Raw genomic sequence first — 11,646 nt, forward strand, 5'->3', positions numbered from 1 at the left:
CACACAACAACCCTCTCTCTCACACAACAACCCTCTCACACACACAACAACCCTCTCTCTCACACAACAACCCTCCCTCTCACACAACAACCCTCTCTCTCACACAACAACCCTCTCTCTCACACAACAACCCTCTCACACACACAACAACCATCTCTCTCACACGACATGTGTTTTCACAGTAAAGGCCTGAAGATGGACAAGCTGCCGGCTCACGTGTTTGAGATCGATGAAGACGCTAAAGATGAGGTGAGTGGAATGTTAGGCCTGGGGGTGATGGACCAGTCTGTGTGTGTGTGTATGTGTGTGTGCGCGCCTGCGTACATGTGTGCGAGAGAGAGAGAGAGACATTGATTATCAGGCGATGGTGAGTGGTCTGGTATGCTCAAGGGTCTTTTGTGTGGCCAGTTCACTCACGTCCTCTAGGTCTTGTTGGCTTGGTGGTGGTCATGTTTAAAATACCCTTTTGACTTTGAGCATAACATCAACACATTGCTGCATCCCCCCCAAAGCGTTTTAGAAAAGATGCTAACAATACAATACAATGCATCAAATAAGAGTAATTCAACAGAGATACCGTAGCTTACATCCAGAAATCCTAACCGCCACTGTGCCACTATGATGTGGTTTTGTGGCGGGAGAGCATTTGCAGCTGTACTCAGTAGGGTCTACAGCCACAGCCTGTTTCCAGATGTGTTTGTGCTATCTTGCCTACGCCTATGGTCATTGTCACATTAGGAGTAGGCAAGACAGCACAAACAGATCTGGGACCAGGCTACTGCAGCCAGCCAGTACAGCCAGTAGCTCGCTCGCCTAATGAGCCTAAGTCCTCCTCAATCCTCTTTAGCAGTGAAACCAGAGCTGTACTTTTCTAAAAATAGTTCTCATCGACCCCTCATCGGCCTGGCCGGATGTGGATAAACTTAACATTAAAAGGGTTGTAATTGAACGATTGAAGGAAAATAAACAGCTGCCAGACATATTGCTGAGAGCACAGAGCAGACAGCAGAGGCTATCACTGAATCACTCCAGGGCTGCGGCTGCAATGGAACCCTATTCCCTATATAGTGCACTACCTTTGACCAGAGCCCTATGGGTCCTGGGCCCAAATGTAGTGCACTATACAGGGAAATAGGCTGCCATTTTAAATACAGCAAAGTACTAAAGAGAGAGGGAGAAAGAGAGCAGAGCAGAGGCCATCTATCAATCCAGGCAGCACAAAAAGATGCTGGCTAATGTTACATGACTTACAATGTCCTTTATTGCTACACCCCAGACATCTTGTCTCAGAGGGAGAGAGCAGTAATAGTGTATTAAATCAAATAGTTTTTGCACATGCGCCGAATACAACAGGTGTAGACCTTACAGTGAAAGCCCTTAACCAACAATGCAGTTTTAAGAAAAATAAGGGTTAAGAAAGTATTTACTCAAATAAACTGAAGTAAAAAAATAAAATAAAAATATTTAAAAAAAAAAATTGACAAAAATTAAAATAAAGAAGAAAAATAGAAAAATAACAAATAATTACGGAGCAACAATAAAATAACAATAGCGAGGCTATATACAGGGGGTACCACTACAGAGTCAATGTGCGGGGGCACCGGTTAGTTGAGGTAATTGAGTTCATATGTACATATAGGTAGATGTAAACTGACTATGCATGGATTATAAACAGAGAGTAGAAGCAGCATACAAATGTGTGTGGGGGGGGGGGGCAATCAAATAGTCCGGGTAGCCATTTCATTAGCTGTTCAGGAGTCTTATGGCTTGGGGGTAGAAGCTGTTAAGAAGCCTTTTGGTCCAAGACTTGGGGCTCCGGTACTGCTTGCCGTGCGGTAGCAAAGAGAACAGTCTATGACTAGGGTGGCTGGAGTCTTTGGCAATTTTTAGGGCCTTCCTCTGACACCGCCTGGTACAGAGGTCCTGGATGGCAGGAAGCTTGGCCCCATTGATGTACTGGGCCGTACGAACTTCACTCTGTAGTGCTTTGCGGTTGGAGGCCGAGCAGTTCCAACGTACCAGGCGGTGATGTAGCCAGTCAGGATGCTCTCGATGCTGCAGCTGTAGAACTTTGTGAGGATCTGAGGACCCATGCCAAATGTTTTCAGTCTCCTGAGGGGGAATAGGTGTTGTCATGCCCTCTTCACAACTGCCTTGGTGTGTTTGGACCATGATAGTTTGTTGGAGATGTGAACACCAAGGAACTTGAAGCTCTCAACCTGCTCCACTACAGCCCTGTTGATGAGAATGGGGGCATGCTCGGTCCTCCTTTTTCTGTAGTCCACAATCATCTCCTTTGTCTTGATCACGTTGAGGGAGAGGTTGTTATCCTTGCACCACACTGCCATGTCTCTGAGCTCCTCCCTATAGGCTGTCTCATTGTTGTCGGTGATCAGGCCTGCCACGTTGTGTCGTCGGCAAACTTAATGATGGTGTTGGAGTCGTGCTCGGCCATGCAATCATGGGTGAACAGGGAGTACAGGAGAGGGCTGAGCACACACCCCTGAGGGGCCCCTGTGTTGAGGATCAGCGTGGCAGATGTGTTGTTACCTACCCTTACTACCTGGGGGCGGCCCGTCAGGAAGTTCAGGATCCAGCTGCAGAGGGAGGTCTTTAGTCCCACGGTCCTTAGCTTAGTGATGAGCTTTGACGGCACTATGGTGTTGAACACTGAGCTGTAGTCAATGAATAGCATTCTCACATAGGTGTTATTTTTGTCCAGGTGGGAAAGGGCAGTGTGCAGTGCAACAGAGATTGCGTCATATGTGGATCTGTTGGGGGCGGTATGCAAATTGGAGTGGGTCTAGGGTTTCTGGGATAATGGTGTTGATGTTAGCCACTTCATGGCTACAGACGTGAGTGCTACACGTCGGTAGTCATTTAGGCAGGTTACCTTGGTGTTCTTGGGCACATGGACTATGGTTGTCTGCTTGAAACATGTTGGTATTACAGACTCGGTCAGGGACAGGTTGAAAATGTCAGTGAAGACACTTGCCAGTTGGTCAGCGCATGCTCAGAGTACACATCCTGGTAATCCGTCTGGCCCTGCGGCCCTGTGAATGTTGACCTGTTTAAGGGTCTTACGCACGTCGGTTACGGAGAGGGTGATCACATAGTCATCCGGATAGCTGATGCTCTCATGCATGTTTCAGTGTTGCTTGCCTCGAACCGAGCATATAAGGTATTTAGCTCGTCTGGTAGGCTCGTGTCACTGGGCAGCTCGCGGCTGTGCTTCCCTTTGTGGTCCGTAGTAGTTTGCAAGCCCTGCCACATCCCGACAAGCAGAGCCGGTGTAGTCCTGTATTGACGCTTTGCCTGTTTGATGTTTCGTCAGAGGGCATAGCAGGATTTCTTATAAGTGTCAGGGTTAGAGTCCCGCTCCTTGAAAGAGGCAGCCCTACCCTTTAGCTAAGTGCAGATGTTGCCTGTAATCCATTGCTTCTGGTTGGAGTATGTACGTACAGTCACTGTGGGGACAACGTCATCGATGCACTTATTGATGAACCCAGTGACTGATGTGATGTACTCCTCAATGTCATCAGTAGAATCCCAGAACATATTCCAGTCTGTGCTAGCAAAACAGTCCTGTAGCTTAGCATCTGCGTCATCTGACCACTTCCTTATTGAGCAAGTCACTGGTAATTCCTGCTTTTTGTTTTGTTTGTCAGCAGGAATCAGGATACTGTAGCTCTATATGTAGCCTACTCCTTTTATCCCAGCCTACTTTTATAACCACTGGAGAGAGAGAGAGAGAGAGAGAGAGAGAGAGAGAGAGAGAGAGAGAGAGAGAGAGAGAGAGAGAGAGAGAGAGAGAGAGAGAGAATATATATATATTGAGGGTGGGAGGGAGGGAAACAGAGCAATGGAGAGAGAGAGGAGAGGAGTGACCATAAGAATTAATAAATGATAATGCAATCAGGGAGATTGGTGAGGAATCCCACATGAAAAATACTATAGTATACTATGGTATAAATACTATATTATTTTTTGCGGACTTCAGAGTATTCACTGTAGTATTTTTTCGGACTGTAGTCCTCAAAAACATTACAGTGAATACTGTAGTGTTGCAGACTCCTCTGAGGAGGAGTAGTTGGAAGGATCGGAGGACCGATGCGCAGCGTGGTACGTGTTCATGCTCTTTAATAAAACAATCGAACACTGAAACAAAACAATAAACGACACGTGAAATAACTAACCGATACAACAGTTCCGTGTGGAACACACAGACACAGAAAATAAACACCCACCCAACACAGGTGGAAAAAGGCTACCTAAGTATGATTCTCAATCAGAGACAACTAACGACACCTGCCTCTGATTGAGAATCATACCAGGCCAAACGAAAAAACCAACATAGAAAAACGAACATAGATAACCCACCCAACTCACGCCCTGACCATACTAAAACAAAGAAATAACAAAAGAACTAAGGTCAGAACGTGACAATTACTGTAGTTTTATTATCTTTGATATAACAGTAGGGGTTTCTCCTGGAGGAAACCTACTTGCGGACTATTGTGTTTTTGGAGACATTATTGTAGTAATTACTGTAGTGTTTTTGCAACCTGTAGGATACTGCAGTATTTACTATAGTATTCTACTGTATACTACAACATTTTATAGTAAGAATTACACATGGCAGAGGGATACTACAGTGTGTAGTATAGTATACTACAGTTTACTACATAATTATATAGTAAGTACAGGAGTATTCTAGAGTAAACTGGATAATTTTTTCATGTGGGATTGATAGAGTAGAGGGGTGGATAGAGGAATGAAGGGGGTTCTCAGAGCACCACTCAGAGCAAGGGAAGGGTGGGAGTGATGTGGGAGGACAGAGGAGAGAGCTCAGCCAATTGGATTACATGACAGAACTAGAGAGAGGCGTACTTACGATCGGACGAGCGCAAAGGATAGTGCCACTTCTCAATTTGTTAACTGAGCTGGATGTGTGCGTGTGCGTGTGCGTGCGTGCGTGCGTGCGATAGCTACAGCATGGCATTTCTCTGTATGCATGTGGTTTCTCTGTATATCCCAACAGCAGTAAGAGGATTAGGTATTGGATTGGGATACATATTTACTGTGTTTGTAAGTGTCTGTTCTTTGAGTGGCAATGTCCTTGTTATGGATATTAATGTTGGGATAAATGGTCTCATGGAGATTTTCACTGCAAATTAGTTGAGTTGGTGAAGTGATGGTTGTGGTTAAATGGGTTAAATGACTTCGGCCCATTCATGGGAATCAGAGAAATTCTCTCCATATCGTTCTGTATGAATTATGTATGTCTCTGCACATTGTGTGTGTGTGTGTGTGTGTGTGTGTGTGTGTGTGTGTGTGTGTGTGTGTTAGACTCAGTGACAAAAGTTATTTTGTTTGTGAATGTGTGGTTATTATTTCTGTTTGTGTGATTGTGTGGGTGTGTGTTTGTCTGTGTATCTGTGCAAACATGTATCTGTGTGTTTGTCTGTGGGTGTGTTGTCTCTGGGAGTGTGTGATGTGTGTGTATTAGCCTATTGATTGCATGATGCTATCCATACACATTATCAAATCCTAACTCTCCTTCATGTGTGTGTGTGTGTGTGTGTGTGTGTGTGTGTGTGTGTGTGTGTGTGTGTGTGTGTGGTGTGTGTGTGTGTGTGTGTGTGTGTGTGTGTGTGTGTGTGTGTGTGTGTGTGTGTGTGTGTGTGTGTGTGTGTGTTGTGTGTGTCACCAGGACTCCGTCATCTCTGTGCTCTCAGAGAGGGGGTATCATGAAGCAGGGCTGGCTGCAGAAAGCCAACATCAACAGCAGCCTGTCTGTCTCCATGAGGGTGAGTCAGAACAGCTCACCCACCATCCTTGTCTACTGACTATACAGTGCATTCGGAAGTACTCAGACCCCTTGACTTTTCCCCAAAAATGTACGTTACAGTCTTATTCTTAAATAGATTTTTTTAAAACAATTCTCATCCATCTACATACAATACCACATAATGACAAAGGGAAAACAGGTTTTTGAAATGTTTTGCACATTTATTAAAAATAATAAACAAAACACCTTATTTATGTAAGTATTCCAACCCTTTGTTATGAAACTTGAAATTGAGCTCAGGTGCATCTGTTTCCATTGATCATCCTTGAGATGTTTCTAACAACTTGATTGGAGTACACCTATGGTAAATTCAATTGATTGGATATTTTGTATGATTTTTTTTAAATTTAAACCTTATTTACCTATACAGGTTTTTGTCATTGAGATAAAATCTCTTTTTTCAAAGAGAGACCTGGTGCCAACAGCAGCAGGGGGAACAAAGTTTCAGACGAAACGACTTATATACTCTAACACAATATTGAACAAATATAGACACACACACATACAGTACAACAATTACATATTACGTAAAGAAACACAAAATGTCCATAACTAAATGATTTGGAAAAGGCACACACCTTGTCTATATAATGTCCCACAGTTGACAGTGCATATCAGAGCAAGAACCAAGCCATGAGGTCGGAGGAATTGTCCGTAGAGCTAAAAGCAGGATTGTGTCCGGGCACAGATTCTGGGGAAGGGTACCAAAACATTTTCTGCCAGCATTGAAGGTCCCCAAGAACAAAGTGGCCTCCATCATTCTTAAATTAAAGAAGTTTGGAACCACCCAGACTTTCTAAGACTGGCCGCCCGGACAAACTGAGCAATCGGGGGAGAAGGGCCTTAGTCAGGTAGGTGACCAAGAACAGTTCCTCTGTGGAGATGGGAGAACCTTCCAGAAGGACAATCATCTCTGCAGAACTCCACCAATCAGGCCTTTATGGTAGAGTGGCCGGAAGACGGAAGCCACTTCTCAGTAAAAGGCACATGACAGCCCGCTTGGAGTTTGCCAAAAGGCACCTAAAGGACTCTCAGACCATGAGAAACAAGATTCTCTGGTCTGATGAAACCAAGACTGAACTCTTTGGCACCCATCCCTACGGTGAAACATGGTGATGGCAGCATCATGCTGTGGGGATGTTTTTCCAGCGGGCAGGGACTGGGAGACTAGTCCAGGATCAAGGGAAAGATGAACAGAGCAAAGATCAGAGAGATCCTTGATGAAAACCTTCTCCAGAGTGATCAGGACCTCAGACTGGGGAGAAGGTTCACCTTCCAATAGGAAAACGACCCTAAGCACACAGCCAAGACAACGCAGGAGTGGCTTCGGGCACAAGTCTCTGAATGTCCTTTGAGTAGCCCAGCCAGAGCCCGGACTTGAACCCGATTGAACATCTCTGGAGAGACCTGAAAATAGCTGTGCAGAGACGCTCCCCATCCAACCTGACAGAGCTTGAGAGGATTTGCAGAGAGGGATGGGAGAAACACCCCTAATACAGGTGTGTCAAGCTTGTAGCGTCATACACAAGAAGACTCAAGGCTGTAATTGCTGCCAAAAAATGGTTCAAAGGGTCTGAATACTTATGTCAATGTGATATATTTTACTTGCAAAAATTTCTAAAAACCTGTCTTGCTTTGACATTATGGGGTATGAGGAAAAACATTTTTTTAAATCCATTTTAGAATAAGGCTGTAACGAAATAAAACGTGGAAAAAGTCATGGGATCTGAATTCTTTCCGATCACTGTAGATGTACAAGAAATGACGTAGATCATGACCACAAAAGCACTGTGCAGGCTTTTGTTCAGCACTAACATACCTGATTAGGGCCCTATAAAATCAGTTATATATAAATATTACATTTTTTTTCCGTTTTGTTTTCCCAGGTTTCAGTTTTTCCCCTTTTTTTTTCACGTTTTTGCTCTCAAAATAATATTTTTTTAAAAATGAAAAACAACACAATTGGATGTTCTAAGTCCACAACAATGCTTAACCACACCAGGAGACCACTTGAGGACTTTGGAAAAATTGAGCACATTTTTATTTTGGGGTGTACATAACCTTTAATTCAGGTGTGCACCAGCAAGAGACGTGTTTTGCTTAGCTCTGTTTCTGATTGTAGAGTTTGCTAATCACAAATCACCAATAAATCATAATATCATTATGCAGTTAGGCATAGGCTACTTTGTCGTTAACATTTTAATGTAGATGTTTTTGGGGAAAGCCTTTCCATCTACCATAAGACGGTTATCATTAGCATCATCGCTAACGGCTACACAAGTGGTAGACAAACAAACACGCATACATGGACATTCCCGCGTTGCAATCTTCAGAATAAGGAAAGAAGAAAAATAAGAATCAGTGATGCATTTTGTTCATGTCTTATGATAATCCGGAGCTGTCTTATTATAATCCTGAGCGAATTAAATTTTCGAATAAATGAAATGCATTTTTAAATATTGTTCAATTCCGTTATAATGTCTGGATTCCGTGATTCCGTCCGCGTTCTCCGTATCGCGGATTTGATAGGGCCCTACCTGACTCAGCTAATCAAAAAAAGTATCTACAACTGTATTTGAGTGCCACAACAATACATTTGATAACCAGCCTTGTCTACCTTTGTACCCACACATCCACTAGACTGTACAGCAGATGGACACTATTAGAAATAAAAGCGGCGTGGATATGGATGATTTTTGAATTGAAACCCTTCTTCTGATTATCAGGTGTTTAAGAGGAGGTATTTCTACCTGTCCAGCTGCCAGACGGCTCCTACATCCTCACTCCTACAAGGATGAGAAGAACTGCCAAGGACACCAAAGGAATCCATCTACCTGGATTCCCTGTATAGACGTCATTCAGGTGACCTGGGCCCTTATTCACAAAGAGCTCCGAGTAGGAGTGCTGATCTAGGATCAGTCTGGTCTTTTAATTACAATCCTTAGATTACATGGACGGTTGAACCTGATCTTAGATCAGCTACTTTGAGATGCTCATTGAATACGGTCCTCATTTACCTTGACTTGGAAATCATTGACGTCGTGTGGTTATTGTGAATAATACAGTACAGTATATCTTTGTATATGGTTAATGTTTTGTTCCTAATGTGTCCAGGAATAGATTGACCATTTGCTTACAGAGGCACACCATCCGCTCTGGGCTTTATGGAGACAGAACAAATCTAAATATATTGTCTTGTCTGTCTAGACGGTAGACTTTCCTCCTGCCAGCCAGGAGGGAAGTCTGTGATAATCAAATAGACCATTCTATGCTAATACAATTAATAGGTATATACATCTCTGGACTCTAAAGAGGCAGAAATGGCAGCAGCACACTCAGAATTAGGCTTTTTAACACAACAGCCCACTGGGGCAAAAACTGGTTGAATCATCGTTGTTTCCACGTCATTTCAACAAAGAATTCATGTGATGATGTTGGATCGACTTGGAAAACTGATTGGATTTGCAAAAGTCATTCAACGTTAGGGAATTTAGTCTTTTTTTCACGCCGACTTTAACCAAATCCAATATGGTGACATTTTTTTTTTGAATTCACCGTTAGTTGACAACTTCCAATTGGTAAACCAAACTACAACGTTGAAAATGACGTCTGTGTCCATGGGAATTAGTTGCTAATAAAGATTTATGGCCTAAATCGGTACCGTAGCAGCATTTTAACCAAAGACTGTTATACTAGCTGTCCTAGTCTGTGTTTACTAAATGTGCAATAAGCATAAAACACAATATAGGGAATTGGCAACTGTTCTCATTCTGAGAAATAAGGTATTGATTGAACAAAGTGGACAGGCTAGCATGCTGTTCAAACAGTTGGAGACAGACAGAAGGGTGTGTTCATAACAATTCTACTGTTCTGCCTCGTTATCTAGCTAGCAATTAGATACCAAGTTGGCTAAACTTGAAATGTACAATATTAGCTGTCCACTCACTAGCACGTTTGAGCATTGAGCCGAGTGTTATTAGGTGATATGCTGATCCAACCAGACCTGTTCTCTTTCTCTCCTCCCCAGCGCCATAAGATGCGCCGTAACAGCTTTGACCTTTGAGCCACATGTTTAAATGACTCCAACCAAACGTCTATATGTTCACCGCCAGTGCCCTGAGATTGGTTGGAACTGCTTTAAGATTATGTTACTAAATGACCAACCCTCTGTTCCCCCCCCCCCCCCCCCCTGCCAGTGTCCTAAGATGCGCCGTAACGGCTTTGTGGCTGAAGATTGCAGGAGCGCTACAGGCCACCTCCTGTCTGCGGACAGCGAGGCGGAGATGGAGGAGTGGGTGGTCAACCTGAAACAGGCCCTGCAGAGCAGCACTGAGGGAGGAGACAGGAGGAAACGGAGGAGACAGCCTAGACTGTGCCCTGGGTGAGGATGGACTGGGACACACACACACACACAGCACAGTATGCCGTATCTCCTAGACCTACAGTTCAACATCTTACAAAATTTTTTACAATCACTTTGGCACTAATTTCAGAACCTTGTGGTCATTTTTCAAAACTCTAGACGCACAACTCAAAACAGTCATCACTTGTGAACACATGCTGTCCAATGTTCAAAACATGGCATTGTGCATTCATATCTTTAAAGAAACCCTTGCACTTTCAGAATCATTGGTTTCAAATAACGAATTCATCATGAAATACATAGGAACATTAATTTAGGTCACCCACACACAAGATACTGTGTGGTTGTTCGTACAATCATTAAATATTGTAGTACAAAATTGTTTCATGATGGTGCTACAACGTAAATACATCACTGTAAAAGGACCAGTAGAGGGAATACTACAGACACAGTGGAATCATTGAACAACATCTGAAATGTTATTGATGAAATACAATAAAATCACAACATAGGTTTCTTTGAATCAAAGCAAAAATAATTAGCTAACAAAAAAGAAAAAAACGACAGTAAAACGTCAAATGCAGTATTCTTCACCTGGCTTACTGTAAAAAGCAAACCAAAGGATTGATTACTGTACTTATATATTTCCATCAACCCTGTCTTGTGGATTTGGCCACAGGTTCTCAGCCCACATCACAATGGATGTTTTCATGAGCCAAACATCTTGGGAAGAATCTTCGGGCATGGCGAATCATTGCATGCGTCATCCATAGCCTGGAGAAGGGTGGCTTGTTTCGTGAAGGCGCCTATCTATTCCTTCCACCTCCATGTGGAAGAAAAAATTCCTCAATCGTGTTAAGGAAAGGAGATTATGGGGTAAGTACAGGGTGGTAAATTGTGGATGGGCCTGAAACCATGCTTGCACCATTTGAGCATGGTGGAACCTGAATTATCCCACACCGCCATCAGCTCTACAGACCTGATTTAGCTCATCAAGGAAGGTTACAAGGAGAGCTGCATTATATGATCCAATACGAGGTCTGCGTCCCACCACACCATCTTCCAATATAGCCGCTACATGGTGATGTTGTTTCCAGGTGCTTGGATGGTTGCCCGTTGGCCAATGAAATTCCGACCTCTCCTCCTTGTTTTGGCCAGGTTGAAGCCTGCCTCATCCAAAAAAGAGGAATTGTGATGTTTTTCGTCAGGCATCCAGCTCCATCACCTTTCTAAAAGACGTTTTGGAAAGAGAATTACTGATTACAATGATGTAGAAATTTTGGGGGAATTTTCACAAACAGCCATCGTGAAACTGAACATACCTGAAATACCTCAGTCCTCAGTTGCTTCGCTCTTGTCTGCATTTCTTTCTAAAGGCACATGGTATACGCTGTTTTTAGAGACCCCTGGTGGCCTTATCAGCATCGCGTGC

General features: G+C 43.4%; 1 protein-coding gene across 1 annotated transcript in view; it reads left to right on the forward strand.

Moving 5' to 3' along the window:
• Window positions 1-11,646, forward strand: part of LOC111980688 (dedicator of cytokinesis protein 11-like) — a 126,178-nt gene that overhangs the window by 14,158 nt on the left and 100,374 nt on the right. The window contains 1 exon segment of the mRNA XM_070449591.1: window positions 183-249. Within this exon segment, the coding sequence (XP_070305692.1) occupies window positions 183-249 (67 nt within the window).

This window comes from Salvelinus sp. IW2-2015, linkage group LG3 (assembly GCF_002910315.2).
Source record: "Salvelinus sp. IW2-2015 linkage group LG3, ASM291031v2, whole genome shotgun sequence".
NCBI classification, from domain to species: Eukaryota; Metazoa; Chordata; class Actinopteri; order Salmoniformes; family Salmonidae; genus Salvelinus; species Salvelinus sp. IW2-2015.